The sequence below is a fragment of the Acomys minous genome, assembly GCF_964271855.1.
Source record: "Acomys minous genome assembly, chromosome: 11".
Classification (NCBI taxonomy): domain Eukaryota; kingdom Metazoa; phylum Chordata; class Mammalia; order Rodentia; family Muridae; genus Acomys; species Acomys minous.
In genome coordinates, this window is record NC_140492.1 from 69678830 (window position 1) to 69704515 (window position 25686).

At 47.1% G+C, this 25686-nt stretch overlaps 1 protein-coding gene across 1 annotated transcript in view; it reads left to right on the plus strand.

The window, feature by feature from the left end:
- The first annotated feature begins 3496 nt into the window (after positions 1–3496).
- The window catches only part of LOC311608120 (UPF0524 protein C3orf70 homolog), a 43892-nt gene continuing 21702 nt past the window's right edge, over positions 3497–25686 (plus strand). Inside the window, exon 1 of the mRNA XM_084800395.1 lies at positions 3497–4417. Within this exon, the coding sequence (XP_084656521.1) occupies positions 4228–4417 (190 nt within the window). The 5' untranslated portion in view covers positions 3497–4227. The remainder of the gene's footprint in view (positions 4418–25686) is intronic.

Below are 25686 nucleotides of genomic sequence, written 5' to 3' on the forward strand. Positions count from 1 at the left end.
TGTGGTGTTTGTGTTGTGGGGGGAGGGGGAGAGAGCATTGTGTGTCTTTTGGAAATCCAATCCTGCTCCCCTCACATTTACTAGTGAGCTATCTCCAATGCAGTCGTGAACATTTTGATGTGTCTATTTAACAGCATTCGTCATGTGCTTCTGATACACCCAATATAACACAATGCCATGCGCTGGGAATAGATAGTGCCTGCCTGGAGAGAAAGGTGCTGTAGGGGCAGAACATTCTTAATACTGCAGAGGAAGCTGGGCATAATGGCACAGCCTATACTCCCAGCTACTTAAGATGCTGAAGCCAGAGTAAGCTTGAGGGTTGCCTTGGCCTCTTTGTGACAGCCTCTCTCCAAACAGAAGGTGAAAACAGGCTTGGGGGTTAGAACTGTTTGGTCCAGCACTTCTCTAGCAGACCTGAGGCCAGAAGTTCAGTCTCCAGTCTCGACAATAATAACATTAATACTGATGACAATGATGAGAACAACAGAGAGAGAGAGAGAGAGAGAGAGAGAGAGAGAGAGAGAGAGAGGGAACTCGATCAAGACTTTGGGCAGCAACTGAGTTTAAACAAGATCCAGACTCAGGCGATCAAGGCCAAGGGACAGGACGGGGCAGCACAAAGGCAGACAGAGGGGAACAGCACACTGGCAGAAACAAAGCAATACATAGAGCAGGAGGGCTTTGGCGCCTCCCGGGGAGCTTCATTGTGAGCAGTTGTTAGAGAGCAATCTTTTCACAGCCCCTAGAGGCAGGTTTGGGAGGAAGATAGTCTGTGCTTGGGAACCTTTGAGATGCTGTTTAAAAAAAAAAAGCTATGCTGGTTAGTTTTTCATCAGCTTGACACAAGCTTAGGTCATTGCATCCCTTAGGAAGAGGAACCCTCAGCTGAGAAAATGCCTCAGTCAGACTGGCTTGTATGCAAGTCTATGGGAACATAGTCTTGATTGATGAATGATGTGGGCGGTGCCTCTCTGGGCAAGTGGTCCTGGGTCATTTAAGAAATCAGCTTGAAGAGCTGGAGAGATGGCTCAGAGGTTAAGAGCACTGACTGTTCTTCCAGAGGTCCCGAGTTCAATTCCCAGCAACCACATGGTGGCTCACAACCATCTATAATGTGATCTAAGGTTCACTGTATACATAATAAACAAATCCTAAAAAAAAAAAAAAAAAAAAAGAAAGAAAGAAAGAAAAGAAACCAGCTTGAGCAGGTCACAGAGAGCAAGCCCATGACTAGTGTTCTGTTTCAGTTCCTGTCATGACTTCCTTCTACGATGGTCTCTAACACAGATGTTTAAGATACAGTAAAGCCTTTCCATCCAGGCTGCTTCTGGCCAGTGTTTTATGACAGTGAGAGAAAGCAAACCAGGATGAAGACTAATACTGAGTGTCTGCAGTGAGCTAGGTACAGGGGCAGGTGGTTCAAGGAGCGGGACTGCTTCTGAGTCTAAAGATGCTGCTCTTGTCACGACACGGGAGCAAATGACGACTCCAAGTTGTGCGAATGGCCTTGCGGACCAGACTTCTTTCCTTCCTCACAGGCGGCCCACAGTTTAGCTGGACTGCGTTTGGAAACTTTTTGCCCTATGTCATCCCTGTGATGAGTTTAATACAACCAGCAGACAGATTGCTGGTGGCTTATTTATAACCGTGGTGCTTGGTTGCTTGGTTCAATTAAGTAACCAAAACCTGTTTTGTAACGACTCAGTCTATAAGTGTTCAGAGGCTTGGTAGACAAAGACAACTTAACATTAATCATAGACAAATAGGTACAGTGGGACAGGAACAAAATATCCAGCCATTCCCGTTTGAACCTAAAGATTCTAACCGTAGGATTATAGCCAAGTAGACAAGCTATCACCCTTGTCAAGGAAGAACTCTGACGGCTGGGCATCTGGCATCTTATGTCTTTGGATCACGCGCAGCTTGGCTATGGACAGCCCCATACAACAACAAACAAACAAACAAACACAAAACCCCACAAACACAAAACCCCCAAAACAAAACAAAACAAAAAATGGCACCAGTATGCTTCCTAGTTAGTACGATCTTGTAGTTCTAATAAAAGCAAGTGAAGTCATTTGTGTATGTGATATGGCTGGTACTGGAGGAAGTGTACAGACTGGAGTAGAAAATCTGAGAGTAAAACAGGTGGGTATACCCGTTGTTTAAATACTGGTTGCGGGGCTAGAGCAATGGCTCGGTGGTTAAGAGCACTAGCTGCTCCTCCAGAGGACGTGTGTTTGGTCCCCAGCATCCGAATGGCAGCTCACAACCATCTGTAACTCCAGTCCCAGGGAATCTGATGACCTCTTCTGCCCTGGAAGGTGCTGCTTGCTGGTGGTCCACAAACACACATGCAGGCAAAACATACACACGAAGTAATAAAATTTAGAAAAAAAAGTGACTTGATATCATAGCAACACTGCTGTGGTTTCCTTTGGTTTTCTCTTCATTTGCTGGACAATACTAACAGCCGGGATGCACGGATGCTATGAGTCAGCAGTGAACTGCTTTGGGTCTTAAGTGGGTGGACACCTGGGAAGTAGGCGAAGCAATGACACCTTGTGTTTACCCTCTGTTTCGGTGATAGGTTAACGAGAAACCAGAGTCTGTGACTTAGCAGGGACAGTTGTTGAAAACAGCCATTACCGTCTGAGTCTTCATCAGACCCTGACACGTGAAGATTTCAGAGTCAGACATATGCAAATTAGATTTCCCTTCCTAAGCCAAGGTTAAATAAAAGGGAAAATTATGACAGATTGTTTATGGCAGCAACGAGTTTTGAGGACTCGAGGATGAATTTCGTTTAAACCCAGGATAGATCACATTGCCAAATAAGCAAGGAATAAAGCGAAGGGGAACAGAGATGTGGGCACGTTCTAGCCCAGCATTTGTACTGTTCCCGACCCTCGGCAATTACAGGTATTTTCCTGGGCCGGGAAAAGCATTTGGCGAGGGAGCAGAAAGAGGGCGTTGCCGCTTTTCCGTGTTTCAGATTGACACTGGCCCGCGTTGCAGGTCGAGCCAATCCGCAGCTTTGGGAACGAATGATTTGGTTTCTCTTCGGTTCAGCCTGGGATGGAAAAACCTATTTGAAGCAAGTTGAGGCCAGGAGACACAACTGGACTAGGGGAGATGGGAGAGGAAGCTGCAGCCAGGGCAACCACACCCATTGGCCAGGCTGGGCCACACGGCAATCTGTGTACCCACGTTATGTGTCAACTCCACACATACACTCCACGAATAAGTTCACTACGCCATTCCAGCCCACCATACCGCCCCACACTCAGCCGATGCAGTTAATCACGCTCACACACTGTGGCGTCCACACGCACAATCCCCACACACTCGACTCTACGACTGGCTCATGGTGTCAATGGCCATACATAGACATTACAAGCTACTCAATGCGCCCGCTCACCCCCTCTCCTCTCCCCTACACGTATCAAAACACAAACCTAACACATCCTCCCACCCCAGCGACCCGACGACGACGACGACGACGCTCGCACACAGAACTAGTTTTGGGCAGCTGACGCTGGGAAGAACCCGCGAGGTCTCAGGTCCCCGCCGGCTATCGCCCGGCAGCTCTAAGACCGCTGCGTGGGGCGAGTGTGCGCTCCGCTGGATGCCAGGGCACGCCGGGGGAGGGGGTGCCAGGGCCAGGCTAGACCGTGCGCGGAAAGGCGGCGGGAGAAGGCCCGGCAGTAGCCCGAGCCATTCCCGGAGAGGGCGGGCGCGTGCGGGACGTGTGCGCGCCACACCAGGGACTCGGCTGGCCGTCCTCGCGGCCCTCCCACCGCTTCGAGGGGCGTGTGGCACCGACTCGCGGGGGCCAGAGGCGACGCGGGCAGCGCCAGCGCGAGGGGCTGGGCTCGCAGAGGGGCGCGGCGGCCGAAGTGTGCGCGTGCGCGTGCAGGCGTGGCGGCCCGAGTGGGGAGGGGGGGTGAGCAAGGAGGACGAAAGAGAGAGAAGGGAGGAGGGAGCAGAGAGGAGAAAGAAAGGAGGAGGGAGCAGGGAGGAGGGCGCAGAAGGGACCAGGGCACGGGGAGGTGGCAGGCCCGGCCCGGTCGCTGCGCCCTCCCCGGGCGACTCCTTGGCTAGCAGGTCCCCGCCGCGCCTCCAGCCCGCACTCCGCCCGCCTGCCCGCAGCCCGCCCGCCCGCGCCTTGCTCGTCCCGCTCCTCTGCTCCCAGGCTCCGGGACCAGCTCCGCGCCGGGAGAGATGAGTGCGGCCACGGCGCCCGAGCGCGGGTGGAAGAGCGAGAAAGTGGACGAGGCGCAGGCCCTGGCGCGGAGCTGCGCCGCCCGCAGACCCGACTTCCAGCCGTGCGACGGGCTGTCCATCTGTGCTACGCACAGCCACGGCAAGTGCTTCAAGCTGCACTGGTGCTGTCACCTGGGATGGTGTCACTGTAAGTGGAGCCGCGTTGGCCTGCTGTCGCGCGCCTGCGGGGCCCGGTGCTGCCGGGACGACGGGAGGAAATCCCCGAGGGGGGGGCCTAGCTGTAGTCACAAAAGGAGACCTCTCTGCCCAGGGGACCCCGGATCTAGTTAGCGTTTCTTTTCTTTTATACACTTCCTTAGAGGTGGAAGAGCCGCCAGAGTGAATGCCCACCGGCAGGGAAGCCTTTTTAGCGGTGGGGGTGGACACAGACATGCCCCTTTCACTTTGTTTCTGGCTGCTTTTTAACAGAGCTGGAAGAAATCCCATTTATTTACTGTATACAGACTGGGAAAGAACCAAAGTATGAAGGGTGGCATCTAAGAAGTTAAAAGGAACAGTTTGAAGAGCGAACTCCTTAGACACCCAGTTACAGCATTTGAGCCAAGCCAGGGCTAGCCTAGCCAGGCCCTTTCTATTTATCCTGCGAGTTTTAAATAGATTAAACTTAAGTAGCCATTTAATCAGAATTCCACAATTTGATTACTTCATGGCATTTAGCTTAATCTGACTGATGAATCATTTCTTTTAAGAAACATTCTAAAGTCTGTTTCTACATAGACTTAGATTAGGAGGGCTTTGGAGTGCTTAAAACACATTTTCCAAGTGAGCTTCAATCAAACATTTTTAACCCCTCTTATTTAGGAGGAGGAAATGGTTCCCAGGGAGAGATGCAATATGTAGCGAATGTTTATTTGCATTTAATCAAGAATATTTGAATATCTTAGTCAAATTTATTTTAAAGGGTAGGACATCCTTGCTTTTTTCCCCCTTATAGATTGAAGGTATTTGGAGAACAAACATCCGTTTTTGTTGTTCCCTCTGCTGATGGGGCCAAACAGAATGTTCTTGTTTCTCCTCACAAGCATGGCTTCAGTTTAGGAAATATGGGTGTCAAAGTACGCAAGTGGGATGGGGTTAGTGGGAGCCGCCTCCTGCACAAGTCCTGTTCACACTGAGGGATGTGAAGAGGTTAAGATGGTCCCAGCCATCTCCTTTCTTACTATCTCTTAGTAGGGGTGGGGGTGGGGTTGACTCCTGGGAAGTTTGCACCTAGTCAGACCGATTTTTTTCATTGATGAGCCTTGATTCTCACAGTAGTCTCCTTACAAGGGGACAGACTCGAGCTTACTTTCTCTATTCTTTCCTCGGCTCTTTACGTGTGCCTTATGAAATCGTGTGTGTGTGTGTGTGTGTGTGTGTGTGTGTGTGTGTGCGCGCGCGCGCGCGCGCGCGTGCACACGCATATGAGCCATGACTCACTTGTGAAGGTCAGAGGACAACGTTGTGGATTTTGGGGAATCCAACTTAGGTTGCCAGGCTCATGATGCTAATGCCTCCAACTCAGGGAGCCATCTTGCTATCTCCTTTCTTACTGTATCTTAAACCACAGTCTAATTCTTCTCAAACCATGCCAGAGATGCATATCTAAATATACTAAGAAGGGCTTACGTACAATGGCCATTACAATGGCCATTTCTTTCTCTCTTGGGTCAAGTAGGTTTTCCAAAACAGCTCTGAGATTTATGTTCATTGAGTGGCTGGAGAGAGATGGCTGCCATTTTCCACTGGGGCCACTGTTTTGTCCGGTTTCTGAACCGCCATTCCCTTCTGTCCTCCCTCTTATAGAATGGTGCCCGGGGACTTCGCTGTCCTGGCTAGCCAGTTTGTTCCGAACACATATATCCGTTGATGTTACGTGAGGTCCGGGCTGGCCAGTGTGGCCCGGGACGCTGCCTTTCACCTTTGCCTCTCGCCCTTTGCATAGCTGTGTTCTCACACCTCACCACACCAAGCTTGCTGCTGCCCCCTCCAACTCAGCTTGTCGTCTAAAGCCACTGAGTGAGCTTTAAACACTGTATGTGGCAATTAATCCACAGCTTGCCCTCCTCAAAGCTGTGTGTGTGGCTTGGGAGGCAAGTACTGACACCTTAGGGTTTTGTTTGTTTGTTTGTTTGTTTGTTTGCTTTTCCTGCTTTTTAGGTGAGTCGGCCTGAGTTACTGTGAGTTTGCTCTTGGCTCTTTTGTTGGGTGTGCATACTTTTTGTATATCTGCGTATTTACGTTATTCCTCCCGTGATCACGGCGTTGCGCCCGGTACAGTAGACTTCCGTCTCTTCACTCTAGTTACTGATGGAGCGGTTAACAGGAGAAGGCCACCGAGTCCTGAAGCCTGCTGCTGGGCCTGCCCTGGATGCTGACAGCAGTTCGTGACGGAGCGTTTGTGAAGGCTGTTCCACAGCTGCTTAAGTTCACTACTATCCATCCTGTGTTGTTTATGTCCCTCTGGGTAAATGAGGACTTGGCCAGCTAAATTGCTGCAGTCTCACCAACACAGGGGTCTTGCTGCTGCCTCTTGATTTGTGCTTTATCTATATGCAACCCCCCTTTAAAAAAATAAATTAGATTGAGCTCAGATACCCCAGATTGGTTTTACGAAGCTTTAGTGTTTTCTTCTCCAGGAGACCAGGGAATGATTTTAAATAATCCAAATTTAAGAAAAGATTGTTATCAGGTCTACTGATGTTGGTAGTTCTTTATGATTTCCCTCTCTCTCTCTCTGTCTCTCTCTGTCTCTCTCTCTCTCTCTCTCTCTCTCTCTCTCTCTCTCTCTCTGTGTGTGTGTGTGTGTGGTGTCTATGTCTATACACATGTGTGTGAGTGATAGTATATGTATGTATGGTATCTGTGTGTGCATTCATGTGTGTAATGCCTATGTCTGTACATTTGTATGTGTTTGTGTGAGAGTGAGGGTGTGTGTATAGTGTCTGTGTGTGTACCTACAGTGCGTGTATCTGTGTGTGTGCCCTTACATATGTGTAATGTTTATGTCTGTACATACGTGTGTGCTTGTGTGTGAGGATGTGTGTGTAGTATCTGTTTATGTGTGTGCATACATGTGTGTGGTATCTGTGTCTGTACATACCTATGTGTTTGTGTGTAAGTGAGGGTGTGTTTGTGGTATCTGTGTTTGTACATACTTGTGTGTATGTGTGGTGTCTCTGTATGTATGCACATGTGTACGTAATGTTTATGCCTGTATATATGTGTGTGTTGGTGTATGAGGGAGGGCATATGTGAGTCCCTGGGTCTGTCTTCGCTTTCCACTTTGTTTGGGTCTGAGTCTCTTCATTGTCTGCAGACTGGCTGGTCTGTGAGTGTCTGGGGACTCTGCCATCTGCACCTCCTGTCTCATGGTAGCAGATGCAGGCTTTCCCACTTGGCTTTTATGTGGTGCCTGAAGTTTTGAACTTGGGTCTCCTCACTTGCTCACTGAGTCACCTCCCCAGACCTTGGTGCATTCCTTCTGATCCGTGCCAGACGCCCACGCCTGCTCTGCCTCCTGTGCTGGCATTGGACCAGGGGTCTCATTCATGAGCAGCTGTGGCACTCAAAGCTGCCAGCTGCTCAATTTCTGTCTCCTCACTTGCTTGGGCATCATTTCTTCCTACATTTTTACCAAAGTATATTTTTTTTCCTTGAGTAGAAATGGTTAATGTATTTGAGAACCTTATTTTCTGGCAAGATTCTTTTAATCTGTTGTCTGTATCTCACACGTTTTCTCTTCATGACTACAGCTGCATCCCCCCCTTTACACAGAGTCTAAGGGCATGTATTTGTCTTTGTAATACCTTTAACATCACACGTGATAATGGAAGAGGGCAACATTGGTTTGTCACTGAAGCTGAGAATGCAAAAAAAAAAAAAAGGGGGGGGGGAGACATTCCGTCACTCTTGAGAAAGAGAGATGCAGAGCAGTTTAGCGAGTTCAGTGTGTACGGTAGATATTAAAACTAGGAACTTCATAACCACATAAAACAGAAAAGGCTGAAAATACATACATGTTTACAGCAGGCATGTGAAATATATACTCAGGGAGTGCACTCTTGAATAGTGTGTTTGGATAATGACTTAGCCTTTTCCTGTAAGAATGGTATTGAGTTAAATGAGTGAGTGAGTGAGTGAGTGAGTGAGTGAGTGAAGGTTTCTAAGATGTGCTTCTTTTGTTTTATTTTGGAGTTTTGGTTTTTAGTTATTTGACGCAGGGTTTCTCTGTGTAGCCTTGGCTGTCCTGGACTTGCTTTGTAGACCAGGCTGGCCTAGAATTCACAGAGATCCGTCTGCCTTTGCCTCCCAAGTGCTGGGATTACTGGCATGCATCACCATGCCCGGCTCTAAGAAAGGTTTTGACAGAGAGAGAGAGAGAGAGAGAGAGAGAGAGAGAGAGAGAGAGAGAGAGAGAGGGAGAGCGCTTGAGCTCAGGGCTTAGCCACAGAAGGGAGAGGGGAGAGAGTAAACCATATGGCGGATTTGAAAGTAGACTTTTGTCCTTGGAGATGGATATAGGTGGGTGAATTGGAGAGGAACTTGAGGTGACATTTATGGGTGTGGGAGGACGAATGGGAAGCTAGGCTTCTGTCCTTTCCAGCTGGCATGAGATGGGAGACGGTCATGAAGTTGGGTTTGGATCTGTTGAGTTTGTGCTCAGTCACCTCACAGTAACATCAGGAACCAGTTACACTACACACGGGGTTCCAGAACCCAAAGGGAAGGTTTTGGGCTCGGGAGTGTGTGAAAGTTTTCTGTATACTTACAGGCTGAGGTTGGAGCCATGGCGAAGGACGGTGATACCAAGGTGGAGAAGACAGCACAAGGAATTAAAAAAAAAACCCTTAGGCTTTCTATTCAGGCCAATGCTGAGAGTCCGTGCATGAGGATGCACTGCCAGAGGATCTGAGATGGCGAGAGAAGAAAAATCTTCCGAGTAGAGTACAGGAGGGGGCTGAGGGTGGTGAATACTGGAAGAAAGAACACGAAAGATGAAGCCAGTATTCGTCAGGCTGTTCCTTAGATACAGCTGGCTGCACTCATGGTTTCTTTCTTTCTTTCTTTTTCTGAAGAAGAGGATGAAAGATTGAGCCTTGGACCATTACTTCAGGAGTATACTGAAGTATTCATGACAGCCATTTGAAATGGATTCCTCAAGGCATAGACATCGGAGTCCCAGGAGCTAAGGATTAGGAGCCAAGGGTGATTGCTCACGGTGCTTCTGCAGTTACCTTGTGGTAGACTAATCGGACTATGCTGAGTGCACCCTGACTGTTAATGCCATTTATGCCCATTTTAAAGTTGACAAAGACCTAGCGAACTCCAGTAACTTCCCCATTGGTCAGGAATAGAGCTTGTAACTGGATCCAGGTATGCCTGATGCTGGAGTCTTGACTCAGAACCAAAAGAGAGACACTTAAAGTTAATAAGCAGAACCAACAGCCCTCGGGCCCGTTAGAGCCAGCGGTGGATGGCGAAAGCGTTTCAGAAGCCGGCTTCTGAGTGTCATTCACAGTAACGAATTCCAGAAGCGGGAGAGCAGTAAAGAGGCCACCGGAGAATAAAACCGAAGAGCAGGGTTATGAAAGAGAGAGTGATTAGGAGGTGACAGGCAGGGTTGAGTGGGTGTACGTGAGATGCTGTAGGTGCCACCAGCAGAACTGAGAGCTGCCTTCAGAAAGCCGCACAATAGATGAACTCCATCTCCTGCAGAGCGTATCTCAGAAGACGTCTGTTCCTTTCAGGTGGAGAGCAGCCGGAGTGGGACTTGGTGTCACCTGGGAGGGTATTAGCACGTCTAGGTGAAAGTGGAAAGATGGAGACGAGAGGCTGGGCTGAAAGTGCTTCTCAGGACTCTTTCGGGGAGGGGGTACCCTGCCTAAAAGGGTAGGCAGCCTTGTCTTCTGGCAAGCTATCTAAAGCACTTGGGTGTCATTTAATTCCTATGTATTGATTTCCTATAGAGATAAGGAGCTGATTTGAGAATTCAGCTGGGTAAACTTCAGGGCAAATACACTTTGCTAGTAAGGTGGCACTGGAGGTTTTTTTTGTGTTGTTCTAGTAGTCCTTTTCCCTATGTCCTTACCACTAACTCTAGGGAATCTTATAAAGCCACTTTCTGATGTCCCCAGTGCCCAGCTGCTTCTCCTGGCGGATAGCTCTGTCATACCCGCACTGTAGCTGCAGGGTGTATGTCCCAGAAGGTGGTAGTGAGACGTAGCCAGAGGAGAAGAGGGTAGGACAGTCCGTTTCAGGTCTTTCTGCCTAAGACTGAAGGTCCCGACCGTGACTGGTGGTTGAAGGAGAAAGCTCGGTCTTCAGGGGGAGCTGTGGACGGATGCTCTGCATGAGGAGGCTGTTTAGAGTTGTCAGAGCTGGACAAGGCTGTTAGGCGTCCTCACATCAGGCCTGTGCTCAGCAGTGTGTCAGCCCCACCCATAACCTAAAGTGCCTGTCTACTGCAGTCTCTCCTTTTGAGTCTCTGTGCTACCTCACCCACCACAAACAGTGCAAACTGAGCAATGCTGAGATCAGGCAGACCCATTTGGTACCATGCCCAGCTGGTAAAACAACAGAAGTAGGTTTTTCATACAGGGCCTATGACCTCTCTATGTTCTGAGCAGGTTTATAGTATATTGCTGTGCTAAATGCCTTGACAAAAGGGTGCTGGTTTGAATGAGATGTCACCCGTAAGTCTCAGGCATTTGAATGTTTGGTCCCCAGTTGGCTGGTGGCTGTCTGGGGAGGGTTAGGTGTGTTCTTACTGGAGGAAGTGGGTTACCAGGGACTTGGAGGCTTCAGGAGTCACTTGCCATTTTGAGTTAGCGCTCTCTGCTTCCTGTTTGCGGTTGGAAGTGCCTTTGCTCAACTATTGTAGACGCTAACCTTCTGGAACCATGTGCTCAATTAAATGCTTTATTTTATAAGTTGCCTTGGTCATGGGGCTTTATCACAGCAGCAGGAAAGTAACTAATAGGAAAAACAAGTGAAAGACGGAAGAATTAATTTTACCTCACAGTTCAAGGCCCAATCCATGGAAGTCAAAGAAACGGGGGGGGGGGGGGGGGAGGGGTTAGGACACGTGTTCCTGTCACGTCTAGACCAAGGAGACAAGAGCAGCCCTCTTTCTCAGTTTCATGTAGTCCGGAATCTACTGTCCAAACAATGATCCTACTCACAGTTAAAAGGAGTCCTTCCGCATCAATTAGTATAACCAAAATACTCGCTAGTCGCCATATCTAGAGGCCCATCTCCCAGATGATGCTAGATTCTGCCAAGTAGAAACTTAGCCATCACCCAGGTGTGGTTTCAGGTACGCATTTCCTCCCTCGGGCCTTTAATTCAATCACAGTGTGGTTGGTTTCTCCATAACCATCATGCCTTTATTATTGAAGTGGACACTTTTTGCCTGGCAGGTCAGTATATTAAATGCATAGGTCTGACAACAGGGTAAGACCATTGGTGACTTACATGGACCCTCCTGGCAGTGTGAAGCTGGCTAGCAGGAACGAAGCTTCCATCTCCTTTCCAGTGTGATTTTCCTAGGTCTTGTAACCAAAATGTGTGGCATCTTTATAGCAACATGGTCTCGTCGAGTTCTTATTGACAACCAAGAGCATTGGCAATAGCCTGTATTGTTTTGGGGACCTATGGGGCCTTCATGACCAGTACTCTATAGGGAACGTCTCACACCTGGCACTGGTAACTCATGACTCTTTGGGAGAAGCATTATCTACCCATGCTGTGTACTTCCATTCAAACCTTGTTGTTGTTGTTGTTGTTGTTGGAGTTTTTGTTTGTGTTGTAGACAGGATTTCACTTTATAGCTGGAGCTTCCTATGTCAAACAGGCTGGCATCAAACTCACCACAGTTGCCTTTAAATTGTATTTTTAAGTTAGTTTATAAAATATGTTTCCATGTGAGGTTTTTCACTCATCCCTAGTTTTGTCTAACTCTCCCAACCTCTCTTCTTGCCCATGCTCCTGTCTCAATATTCCTTCTCTGACCTTCATAGCACATGTGCTGTGCTGTCTCCCTTCCCCAGCTCCCAACAGTGGCCTCTTTCTAAAGTCAGTCCAAGATAAACACGCAAATCTGAAATCTGAAATATCTAGGGTCTGCATACGAACGGAGGCATGGAATTTGTCTTTCTGCACTGTGTTTACCTCACTCAGGATAATATTTTTCAGCTCCATCCATTTTCCTGCAGATTCATACTTTGGTTTCGTGAACCACATATTTATTATCCACTCTCCAGTTGGTGGCATCCAGCTAAACCAAGCTATTCTGAGCCGAGCAGCAACGAACACGATGTGCGAGTGTCTCTACAGTAGGAAGTGGGATCCTTCAGACGCATTCTCAGGAGCGGTATAGCTGAGTCATATGGTACTTCTATTTTTAACTTTTGAGAAACTTCCACACTGATTTCCATAGTGGCTACACAGTTTACACTCCTGCCAACAGTGAATAAGGATTTCCCCTCTCCACATCCTTGCCAGCATTTGCTCTCATTTGATTTCCTTATTTCAACTGAAAGCATTTTTAGTGAACACATGAAGACTGTGTTGACATCATTTTCATCTCTCTCCCAACTCCAACTTCTACTGTGGCCCCCCGCAACTTCATCTCAAATTAATGACCTCTTCTATAATTACACCCCCCCCAAACCAACCAAACCAAACCTAAAAGCCCCTCAAATCTACTGAGCCCACTTAGTGTTGTTCTCGTGGGATGACCAGTTGGGACTGGATAATTTTTTAGGTTGCTTGTAACGGAAGAAGATTGATTCTTTCCCAACTCAGAAGCCACTGCTTGTAGCTCCTCATCTGCGCGTGGGGTTTTATGACATCCCCCCTATCTGCACGGGCATCCTGACTGCTCTGCTATCCTGCAGATCTTGTTTGGGAAACCATATTGTTCAGACTCCCTGCCTTGTCTACAAGACACTGCACAGCCTCAGGCATCCCTGTCCTCTGGCTCTTACAACGTATCTGCCCCGTCTTCTGCCATGTCCCTTGAGCCTTCAGGGTAGGGGACGCATTGTAGATGTTCTACAGGGCAACCTATTGCAGGCATAGTTTTAAAATCTTTTTTTTTTTTTTTTTTTGGTTTCTTTCTTTCTCTCTTCTCTACCCCAATCCCTTCAAACACCCCAACATCAGACAGGAGAGAAAGAAGGTTAGTGGGGAGAAGGGGTGTAGTTCTCTTTGCCTACTTCCTGTTGTTTAGGGTTGTTGGGTTCTTTGGGGAAATACCAATCTCTGTTATCAGGGTATTCAGCCAGCGACAGCCTCCTCTTCCTTCTCTGACCGACTCGGTTTTCTCACATCTCCCGTTCCTCTTTCTCTCTGAGTTCTCATTTGTTTGTTTGTTTTTAAAGATTTATTTATTTATTATGTATACAGTGTTCTGTCTGCTTGTAATGACTGCACAGCAGAAGAGGATACCGGATCTCATTATAGATGGTTGTGAGCCACCGTGCGGTTGCTGGGAGTTGAACTCATGACCTTTGGAAGAGCAGCCAGTGCTCTTAAACATCTGAGCCATCTCTCCAGCCTGTTTGTTTGTTTTTGTAAACTGGCAAAAACCAGGTCTCTGCACGAGACAGTTTCCTGAGCAGCCCCATATCCCACACCTGGGGGTAAAACAAAAGCATGTTCACATAACTGAGTTTTTAAAGAAACCAAAACTCCCACAACACTCCACTGCCACGTCTCTAGATCCTGGCCAGGGTGTATGGTCTCTGTCCACTGCAAGTACAGGCTTCTTTGATGAGGGGTGGGGTCGATAAGTATAAGGATACATGCTTATAATCCAGTCAATCGTATTGGTTTATGAAAATGACAGTAGTAGTTTCTCCTCTAGGGTCTATATCATTACAGCAGTGGCTAGTTGTGTTGGTTTACAGTCCTGAGCAGGCTTTAAGTCTGGTTAGTCAGCTGTAGTCACTTACTCCCAAGATGACTGTGCCACTATTGCGCCCTAAGGATGCCTTGCCGAACTGGTTATTGCTGTAGATTTTTTAGGCTTTACAACTCAGTGGGACTCCTGGTTATTTGACTCCACTGGCAGCTTGTATGGCACCTTCTGATGCCATGAGAGACATTATTCAGTGTCCAAGTTAGTGTTCAGACTTCAAAGTCGGTTCCAGCTTAACTCCCCCAAGTCCTATGTCAGAAGTAGGTGATGTCTTCAGCAGTGGGCCTTACCTTCAAGTTCTGGGAAGGCCATGGCGATAGCTTATGTTGTTTGGGGAGTCTCTTGGACCCACTTTGGTGAACAACTTGAAGGGAGTTTCTAATGCCTGACACTAGGGTTGTTGATATTGTCTGTGACTCTTGGGGGGAGCATTATCACCTCCCCCAAGGCTTAACTCCATTGTATGTATGTATATGTGTTTGTATACATATATATGAATTTTTAAGTAAGCTTATAAAATAAAGGCTTCTTCCAAGCATCCTTCATGTTATTTATCTCTCCTTCCTCTTTTCCTTCTGTATTACCCTCCCTTCCTCCTCCTCAGTTGAAGACGTGCCCCCACTATTCCCCTCTCCCCCTCTATCTCCCTCTGGAGCTCCCCTGACCCCATCATCCCTTTCTACCTCCCTGGCTTCTGTATCACTTAGTTCAGGTTTGTACTTAAACCGAAAGGCTCAGAAATAGGACCAACAAATAAAGGAAAGCACATGGCATTGGTCTTTCTGGGTCTGGCTTAACTCAGTACAGTAGCTTCCATTTGCAGTTGTGGACATCTGAGTTGCTTCCCTTTCCAAGCTGTTGAGACTAGAGCAGCGGTGAGCATGGCTAAGCGAGTATCTGCATAGGAGGCTGCCACGCCTTTGGGACTGGCCCAGCTGGGTCACGTGGCTGATCTGCTTTGAGCTTTTGGAGAACTCCTCAGACTGATATCCATAGTGGCTTCTCCAGTTTGCAGTGTCACTAACAGAGAGGTTTGCCCGTTTCCCTTATTCTTGTCAATATTGTTATCATTTTCTTTATCTTAGCCATTCTGACTAGGCTAAGATGAGCTGTCCAAGTAGTTTTAATTCCCATTTCTCTAATTGCTAAACGATACAGACACTTTTTAAGGCAGGGCTGTCTGTATGAGTTTGGAGCCCACCATTGGCAACCGGTGGGCTAAAACAGGGGGTACACAACTGAAAACAGTGGTTCCCCCTTTCACAAGATAACAACAGCCGACAGTTCGGAAGCAAGGGCAGAACCTCATGAGCTTTTCCCCATGCTCAAGTGACTGTTGACGGGGCCAGTCTTGTGCTCGCCCCGTGGGGGTAACTACAGCTGTGGTGAGTTTATAATTGCAGTGGCCATGCCACGCCTAGAGGATGCATTCAGCGGCCCTTTCCCTATCTTCTGACTCTTCCAGTCTTCCTGCCTCCTTTTCTACAACACTCCCCGAGCTTTAGAGATGGTGGCTGTTGTACAAGAACTCCAAGCCACACTTCCACCATCTTCATGAGTTCAGCTGTGCCCACAGGCAAACAATCTTCACAGCTGGCCTTGGTCACTGTTTACCTTCGGTCATAGAGGGGGGATGGGGAGAGTGATGAGACCCCCCCCCCACCAGAGTACCCAGCTGCTCCTTCCAACCAGTTTCCCCTTAATTGCATGTGGTCTTGGGAAGGACCCGGGGGGCAGGCAGCATCCGTCTGGGTGTAAGCCTTCCAGAGTGGATGCTTTAAGGCCATCTACACTCCTGCCCTGTGACCCCTCACTATGCTCTGTAAGGAATCCTAATAAATGCATGGGTTCTTCTGAGTGAACGTAGGTGTAATCAGAACTCCATCTGTCACGAGACCTTAGGAAGAAGGGTAGATGTTATTTATGTCTTGCTGAGGGAAGGAATTGTAGCACCAATGTCTTGAGGCCAGGCCGTTGGCCATTATTGATGCTTAGCATCTCAGGCAGCCATGAGTCTGCGTTCACTGTCGTTTACAGCTTAGGGGAGCCTCTCTGATTAAGGCCGAGAGTTAAGTAATTTTTGTCTGTGGGTATAAACAGATATTTAGAAGGAAGTTTGATGTTATGTCAAGTTAAACAGAAAAAATAAGCTCCACCCCTTGGGCCTGTACCTCCCTAAGTGTGGGTTAAAAACAGTCTTAAAATTTATATGGAAGTGCAAAGCAATTCTGAACAGAAAGAACACTGTGGGAGGTATCACTATGCCTAATTTCAAGTTATATTACGGAGCCAAGTAATAAAAAACAGCATGGTGCTGGCATTAAAACAGACACATAGATGGATGGAACAGAAAACCTGGATAGACGTTCTTGTAGCTCTATAAGCTGCCTAACTTTTGGCCAGAAAAAGTTGCCAAATTATACACTGTAGAACGGACAGCATCTTTACCTGTGCTATATAAACATGTAGAAGAGTGAAAATAAATCACTCTCTCTCTCTCTCTCACCTTGCACAAAACTCAACTTGAAATGGGTCAAGGGCCTCAGCATAAGACCTGATACTCTGAAACTGCAGCGTAGAAAGTAGCAAGTAAGCCTCACACTGGACAGGGGCAGAGAGGGTTTCCAAATAGGACCCTGGTAGCTCAGGACGTCCTAACACTCAACAGTGAGAGCTCGTGTGTCAATCAAGTGAGGAGGCAGGCCACAGAGGGGGAGAAAACACCAGCGGAACGTCAGACAGAGGATTAGTGTTTAGACCATACAAAGAATCAAAACACATAACATTGTGGAAACAAGCAACCCAGTTTTAAAAATTGGCCATGCAGAGATCTCAAAAGAATAAAAGGAAATGGCTTAGGAAACACTTGGAAAGTATTCAGCCTCCCCAGCCACTGGGAAATGTGAGACGTTTCACAATATTAGCACCCCCAGTTCATGAGCACGAGAGGCCTTCCTGTCTTGGAGTGTCTTCCTCAGTTTCTTTCCGTAGGACTTTAACTTTTTTTATTGTATGGGTTTTTCACTACTTTTATATTAGGTTTAGCAAATGTACACTACTATTTAATTTTGAGGCTGTAGTAAGTGGCATTATTGTCTGGTTTCTTTCCCAGTGTGTTTGGTGACGGTAGATTGGAATGGTATTGATTTCTTTTTTCAAGGCATGGTTTCTCCTGGACTCACTCTGTAGAACCAGGCTGGTCTCGAACTCAGTGAGATCTGCCTGCCTCCACCTCCTGAGTGCTGGGATTACAGGCGGGTGCCGCCACACCTGGCTGGCATTGGTTTTTGTATGTTAAAGTTCTGTGCTGTACCCTGCTCTTTTCTGGAGGCATCTTCAGGGTTTCTCATGTGTGGGTCATATTACTAGGAAACACGGTACTTCCTGTGTCAACATGGGTACTTCCTTCTTCTGTCTTACTGATCTACCTAAGACTTCAATCACCACGTTGACCAGGAACAGGGAAAACTAACACCCTAGTCCTGTTCCTGGTCTTAGATGTTTTGAAGATTTATTTATTTATTTATTTATTTATTTATTATGTATACAGTGATGCCAGCATGTACACCTGCAGGCCAGAAGAGGGAATCAGATCTCATTATAGATGGTTGTGAGCCACCATGTGGTTGCTGGGAATTGAACTCAGGACCTTTGGAAGAGCAGCCAGTGGCCTTAACCTCTGAGTCATCTCTCCAGGCCCCTTAGATGTTTTGAGTCCCCGTCAACCTCCCCCCTTCCCATTTAGCACAATTTTAGCGATAGGATTGTCACATATAGCCGCCATTGTGTTGAGATGTGTCCCCTGCAGACATAGTCTCTCCAAGGCTTTCGTCGTAAGAAATGTTTAATTTTGTCAAACGGCTTTCCTATGTCTGTTGAGATGATCACACTTTCTGTCTTCAAGTCTATTTAAGTGATGGATTGCATATGTTGAGGCAGCCCTGGATCTCTGGAATGAAGCCTACTTGATAATAGTGAGTGATCTTTTTTCTCTTTTTGAATTCAGCTTGAAAGCCTTTTATTGAGAATTTCTGCATCTATACTCATCAGGGAGACTGCTCTGTAGTTTGGGGCTTCTGGCTGCCTTTATGTGGTTTTGGTATGGGGACAAGACTGGCTTTGCAGGAGGATTTAGACGTGCTCTGTTCTTATTTTACAGATCCAGCTTAAAGTTGCTGGTGTTATTTCTTTGCAGAGCGGGTTGAGCTCTTTAGCCCGTTCACCTGGTCTGGGATTTTCTTAGTTGGGAGGGTTTTTATTGCTGATTCATTCTTGCTTGCCAATGTTGCTTGCTTTGAATCTGTTTAGGTTATTTATCTCACTGTTGTTTAATTTGGCGAGTCATGGGTATCTTTAACATTCATCCACTTGTCTGGTTTGGTAGAAAATAGCTTTTAAAAGTACATCTCGGTTTTCTGAATTTAATTGGCACACATTTTACTGCCTCCCTTCAATCTCTAATTTTATTAATCTTGGTCCCTTTATTTCCTATCATTTTGCTAAGGGCCTGTCAGGTTTACTTATCTTTACAAAGAATAAAATCCTTCATGTCACTGATTCTTTTCAGTTTTAATTTCTCATTCCTAGCTCTTTGAATTTTACCCACTTCTAATTATCTCTTTCCATCCATTATTTTGGGGTCACTTGTTCTCATTTTATTTTCAAGGTATCAAAGCGCATCATTAGTTATTTGAGAACATGCCTGACTTGAGTTACCTTGATGTGGTGCGTGTGCATGTGTGTGTGTGTGCGCGCGCGCGTGTGTATTCTCTTCAGGCCTCTCTGCTCTGTTAGAGAGTGCTCCTGTGTTCGGCACACCATGTTGTCTGCTCCCTGGTGAGCATCAGCAAAACCTACCAACAACCCAACGCTGAAGCTCACACTTGCATGTTTGTGTTCAAACTGCGTCCTAGGAAGGATGGGTAGTCACAGTGTCACATGCAAATGTTCCTGGAAATGTCTTTCTGTGTGGGTACCGGCTACATTCAGTCATTTCTCATTCTGATCAAATTTTGGATTTGCCTTTTTCTTTTGTTTTGTTTTTGGGTTTTTGAGACAGGATTTTTCTGTGTAGCCCTGGCTGTCCTGGACTTGCTTTGTTGACCAGACTGGCCTCGAACTCACAGAGATCACCTGCCTCTGTCTCCCTGAGTGCTGGGATTACAGGCTCAGATTTGCCTTTTTAATTAAACTTTCATTTGGAGGCACTTTCACATGGGGTCACGAGAAACAATACAGAGACACCTTATGCTTTTCCTCCCACAGGTTGACACTGATACAATCAAGGTAAAGCTTGTGCCATTTATAACTCATCAGACCTTGTGAAGTGTTTTCATTATAAACCTCACTTAGTAATGTAAAAACATTATTTGAATAACAAAGAATCATTGAAGTCATTTCTTAGTGCAGCTCGAAGCTATGTTTTAGAATTAATGTATATTTCATACTGGCCTTGGAAAACAAGAGCTAGGCCTTTAATGCTTATCTTGATTTTTTTTTTAAAGCTGTGGTCATTATTTTGGATTCACTTTCACAATTCACATATGAGCCTCCACAAAAGGTTCTGTTTTCAATTTTGTCTCAATTAGAATGTAAAAGTGATTTTGTTTGTCACTTAATATTGCATTGCCCTCAAAATGCAATTTAAGGGTCAAGTTATATAATCAAAATGTTCTGTTAATGACGGCTAGAGATACGAAGTCAGAAGTTGTGATCCGTGAACTAGCACACAGTGGGCTTGTGTTAAGTAACTGAACTCAGGCAATATTGTCTGTAATTACTTGATTAAATAGTGTACGTTCAGATCTGTCCCAGTATTTGTGCCATGTTTTTTCAGCAAAACCAACCATATTAAGGACAGTCAGTAAACAGGTTGGTTTTGTAGCTTTGTCATATGTTGGATACAATCACATTCACTGTGATTTTTCGCCTCACACATTCATTTGTGATAGGAATATAGCCACTAGTGTATTTCTTTTCCCACGACCTGTTCTGGACCCCCTCGCTACTTCAGTATCTGTTTTACATAAAAAGAAAGTTAGGAAAATCATAAACTTCACTATTGTGTTTACTCTGTGTTCTTCACGGGGGAACTCAGACTCATTCATTTTCAGAAAAGAAGATAGAGAAATCAAACTCACTAATTATGATGTTTGATAAATAACACGAGCAGAAATCTCTCTAGAATGCATGAGTGTGTGTGAATGTGCATAAGTGTGTGTGTATGTGCATAGTGTGTGCTTGTGCATAGGTATGTGTGCATGTGTGTATACATAAGTGTGTGCTTGTGTGCATTTGTGCATAGGTGTGTGTATGTGCATAGATGTGTGTGTGCTTGTGCATAGGTATGTGTGCATAGGTGTGTGCTTGTGCATAAGTGTGTACATGTGTGTTCCTGCTTGTGCATAGGTGTGTGTACATGTGCATAGGTGGGGGGAGGTGTGCAAGTGCAGGCACACACATGCCTGTGGATTGTCACTGAGACAGAATAAGAAAGCCTTGACTTTCCTGAAAAGCATATGTGTGTTCCCTTCCAGCAAGACATTCTGGTAAGGGGTCAAGCATTGATGCAGTGTGAATGCATCTTAGGGGCAAGACACTAGAGACATGAATGGAAAGAGCTTACAACTGGGTGTGAGCTAGCCTGGTGCTGGTAGGTGTGAGCTAGCCTGGTGCTGGTGGGTGTGAGCTAGCCTGGTGCTGGTGGGTGTGAGCTAGCCTGGTGCTGGTGGGTGTGAGCTAGCCTAGTGCTGGTGGGTGTGAGCTAACCAGACGGGGCAGGTGGATAACCATGTGAGAAGGACAGGGCTCTGGGAAGACAATACACAGTCACCCTTTTACATATTTTTGCATCTAATATAGCTAAAAGCAATAGACTTCATTGTGTATAATGGTGACTTCTACCTGTTTGAGAAAGGAGACCACCCAGACCTCCCCGTTGACAAGGAACTGGGCATGAGCTAACCAGGACAGACAGTAGTTGCCTCTTGGTCGCTGTGATAGAGTAGTTCCCTGATGGGGTAAGCCACAAGCTGCTCATGCAAACGCGAGAACAAAGACAGCATAGCCCTGGTAACCGAGAGCAGACATGGGCAAGGTCAGCCCAACTCGAAGTGTTGGCCTGGGCTAACAGCCATCAAGGCACGCCAGAGGTGGACAGAAGGGCGTTGCCTAGGGCCCTACTAGGGGCAGGCAGGGAGTGAAGAAAGGACAGACACACAGACACAGCACAGTGAAGCTGGGATCAGACTAGCCCTATGGCTACTACGAAGAAATTGGAGGCTCAGAGTGCTTGTGTGTCCAGCACAGGGGAGGGGCCAGCCCTCTGGGTGGGAGGTCTCTTTAGGAGGAAGCCATGGTTGCTAGTCATACGATCAGTCGTTCATAAATCCTCATACGTGCACCCAATGCCGTTCCTCTTAAGCCAGGTCCATATAGGTAATGGCGTTGCCACATTGTTCCATGGGCCAGTTGGCCCACGACATGGTCATGCCAAGATCAAAACACGTGGTCACTGGGACCGTCACTCACTCAGGGCTTCCTCCGCCCCCGCAGGTGTCAAAGCACGCCAGCTCCCCTGATTGAACAGACAGAACACCAACATCTCCCTGGTTTGGTTAAGGTGACATAAATCAAGCACGTCAGCTTGATTTGCGAAATGCGCAAAGAATTAACCAAAGAGTTACTCATTAGAAATGACTTTGTCTGGTTCCGTCCTTAAGTCGGGTTTGCCGTCAGCTCTGCCAGCTCAGCGTGGTTTTCCTCTCTCTTCGAGCCCCCTCTGGAGCTTCGCTTAACTCTCTGGGGCTCTGTCTCCTGCCTTAGATCTTTCATCTTTCTGTAAGACTAAACCTCCTCTAAAACTTGCCCCTCCATCTTTGAATTCATGAGATGAGGACCCAGAACCATTTGCAACTTCACTTATGCACACCTTAGGCTGCCGCAGGGTGGGCAGGGACCGAGGTTGTATTGGAGTGTTACTATCATTTTCACAGTCCCTGAGCCTGGCATTTGTGGCTGTGAGTACCGTTTCTACCTGAAGTCCCTTCAGAGTCAATAGCAACCGTAGGAACTGTCGATCAAGAGCCCTTATCTTCCTGATCTGGCGAGTTGCTCCTTTTAAGTGCCCAACAACTGTTCGGTGAAACTGAGTTTCATCTGTAAACGTCCTGAGGAGACTTTACTCCAGTTATGGGAGCCCCAAGGAGACTTCACTGAAGCCACAGAGACCCCTGCTGCTGTCATGGCTGCCGCATCTGTCCCAGAGGCCGCCATCTTAATAATGACTACACTAGGCTTTGGCCATTGTCCCTGTAGCTGCTCTGCTGCAGCTCTGGAAGATGCTCTCGGGCCTTAACCACCTTTAAGGATCCTACCACTCCGCCTTCTATGTCTCCACCTATTGCAGAAGTCTCAGTACACCCCAGAAAGAGGACCCGCTCGCCCATGTCCCCAAGGACAAGCAGACCCAGTGCACCTTTGCAGAATAGGATGACTAAGCAAAATGTGGAGGCTGTGCCGAGCATGCTTGGCTACCTAAGCAGCCGGCTTCTAGTTGTCCTCAGGCTAATCCACGCACCTATGCGCTGCCCGCTGCGCTGCAGCATAGCCTTACAGCAGGTGGCGTGGCAAACCCGAGGACTTTCAGGTAGAGTGGACTGAGATGGTTGGACGATGGGAGAAGCTGCTGGATTTCCTGAGAGTGGCTGGGGCCAGAGACTGTTGCAAGGGATACAAGCCAAAGAGTCCTGAGACTGCAGAAGGCAAGGATTCTGGAAGAGCTGAAGGCCCCCAACCAAGGGAAGAGGTCCATCCAAAGCCTCTGAGAGTTCCCAGCCCCACCTGCGGAAGGGTCTGGAGGCCAGATGCTGGCACTCCGAGCATGCGCGGTAACACTGGGTGCTGAGGGCTGTTGGCACTCAGAAGTTTGGAGCAGTAGCTGCTAAGAGCTGAAGGCTATTGCTAATCCATGCGGGAGCCGCCAGCGCTGAGGGAGCCTTAATTTGCATATTCATGATTCAGTAAAGGGACCTTGGTGACACTGAGGGTCAAATTCAGGGTCTCCTGTGTCTGCTAGGCAAATTCTCTACCACTGAGTTAACCTTTCAGGGTTCTGGTTTATTAATTTGCCACATGGTAGTCATGTATGGTACAATTGGGAGAATTAGGAATTGTATTGCAGTATTTCCAACTGTCTTGATTTTTCTTGTCTTTCGGGTCTTGAAGCAGACTCTGAGCAATCAGTGACTTAGCAATAAGAACTTAGCGTCCAGGGCCCGTGGTTTGAGGGTTCTGGAACATGAGCTGAATTACTCCACTCTCCAGGAGAGGGCTAGATACTAAGAATAAAGGAGTTTCGGGAAGCTCGCAAGCCGTTGTAAGGACTCAGTTACCTCAAATGCCGCAGACACCCTAAACACAGTATCGTGTGGGCGTTTGTGTTCCAAGACAGAGCCTTGAGCCTTGAACTGTGTGCTCCAGGCTCGCCTCAGACTTACGGCTGTCTTCCCGCTTCAGCTGCCTGCATGCTGGCCTTACAGGTGTGCGCCCCGTGCCTAGTCAGCCAGCCCATACTCTGCCCTACAAGAACGGGAAGTTTTAGGTCTGAGCCTTTGATCTCAGCTCCTAATATTAGGCATCACCTTGCCAGTAAGAGATACAGCAGGAATATAAAGAGAAGAGTATGTGGTAAGCAAAAACCTCTGACATCATATAAATCTAAGCGTCGCTTACTCCTCTGGTCATAGAGGAGGTGAGGGAGCCAGTGTGAGAGGGAAGCATTTCTGGCTGGTGCTTTGGGTGTGCCTGCCTGGTGCGCAAGGGTTCCAATCTAACATACATCTACGGCCCCAGCACCTGGGAGGTGGAGGAAGAGGACCAGAGGTCCAAGGTGATCCTTGGCTACATTGTGAGTTCTATTCTAGGTAATCTGAGGCTCCTTGAGACTCTGCCTCCTAGAAAATGTTACTGAACATAAAAATCTTAATGATACCTTTTTTTTTTTTGGTTTAATTAAGGAATTCTTAGGGTAGGAATAGATAAATTATCAGCTCTCCTGTGGGTTTACTAACCCTTCTTAATATAAGAATTGACATAGTTTCTTCATGAACCTTTTTGAGTTCTGACAAAACTAGACTAGGCAAAACAGATACATATGTTAAAATGTTATAATTTATTTACAATAGAATGAAATTTAAAATGCATCTCTGGTTAGGTTCAGGAAACAGTTTTACATTCTGTGGGGGGGGAGCACGTGGAGGCTAGGTGCCCTCAATCTTATTTTATTGTTTAATGTGTGTGCTGCACATGCAATGCGCATGTGTCGGTGCACATACATCATGTGTGTGTGGGTGCACATGCTGTGCCATGCATACGGAGGCTGGAAGACAGCTTTGTGAACTTGGTTCGCTTTCACTTTCTCATCTTCAGCTTGCTCCTAGGTTCTGTGACTTAACCTCAAGTCACCAGGCTTACACAGCAGGTGCCTTTATCCACTGAACTATCTTGCCCACCTGTTCTGCCTATTTTATTTTATTTTTATTTTTTGAGACAGGCTCTCTCAACTGACTCTAGAGCCCCCGAGTTTGTCTAGTTTGGGGAAGTGCCAGGCATCCTACGATCTCTGCCTCCTGGCCCTGAGATTACAGACATGTGTTGGAGGGCCCTGCGTTTTTATTTTTTAACATGGTCTAGAAATTGAACTCAGGTCACCACGCTTGCATAGCAATAGATTTCCTGGCCCTGTCACCTCCCCAGCTCCTCATTATCTATTCTTACCTGTAGCTAACAGATGTCACAGAGTTGTAACGTCTGCTGTCACTGCCTAGAATCTCTTCGTGAACTTTAGCTGTTGTTTGGATCTTAAGTGTCTGTCAAAGGCTCCTGTGTTAAAGCTGTAGTGTGACCTTTAACAAATGTGGTCTAGCTGGAAGTCTTTGAGTCACTGAAAGTGTGCCTGAAAGGCTATTATGAGTCCCCGAGGTGGCTAATCTTGATTATCAATTTGATGGGATTTGGAATCGCTATGGAAACAAATCTCTAGGCATGTCTGCGAGCGATTGTCTAGATTGATTTAATTGAGGTGGGAAGAATCATTCTAAATGTAGTGCCATTACATGGGTTAAGGTCAGGTACCTTGTTGCAGCAACGGATACAGAAAAATTGGTGCTGAGAAGTGGGGCCATCTGCTAGGATAAACCTGGCCATGCGTCTTGCGGGACTTCGGAACTAGTTTGGATGGAGCAGGTAGTTTAGTTTGGAGCTTTGGGCTTGAAAACTCCTAGAGTGCTTACTGGGCCATTGCAACAGGAGTTTGGAAGAGCAGAATGCCAAGAGAAAATGGAGACAGTGGAGCCCAAGATCACAAGGTTTCAGAGGAGAACAGAGACTCTTATGAGGAGCTGGGCTAGGGCCATTGCTGTTGTATGCTGCCAAAGAGCCTGCCGCAACCTGCTGTCTCCTGAGAACCCTAGGCTGGATTGAAAGGTAACGTC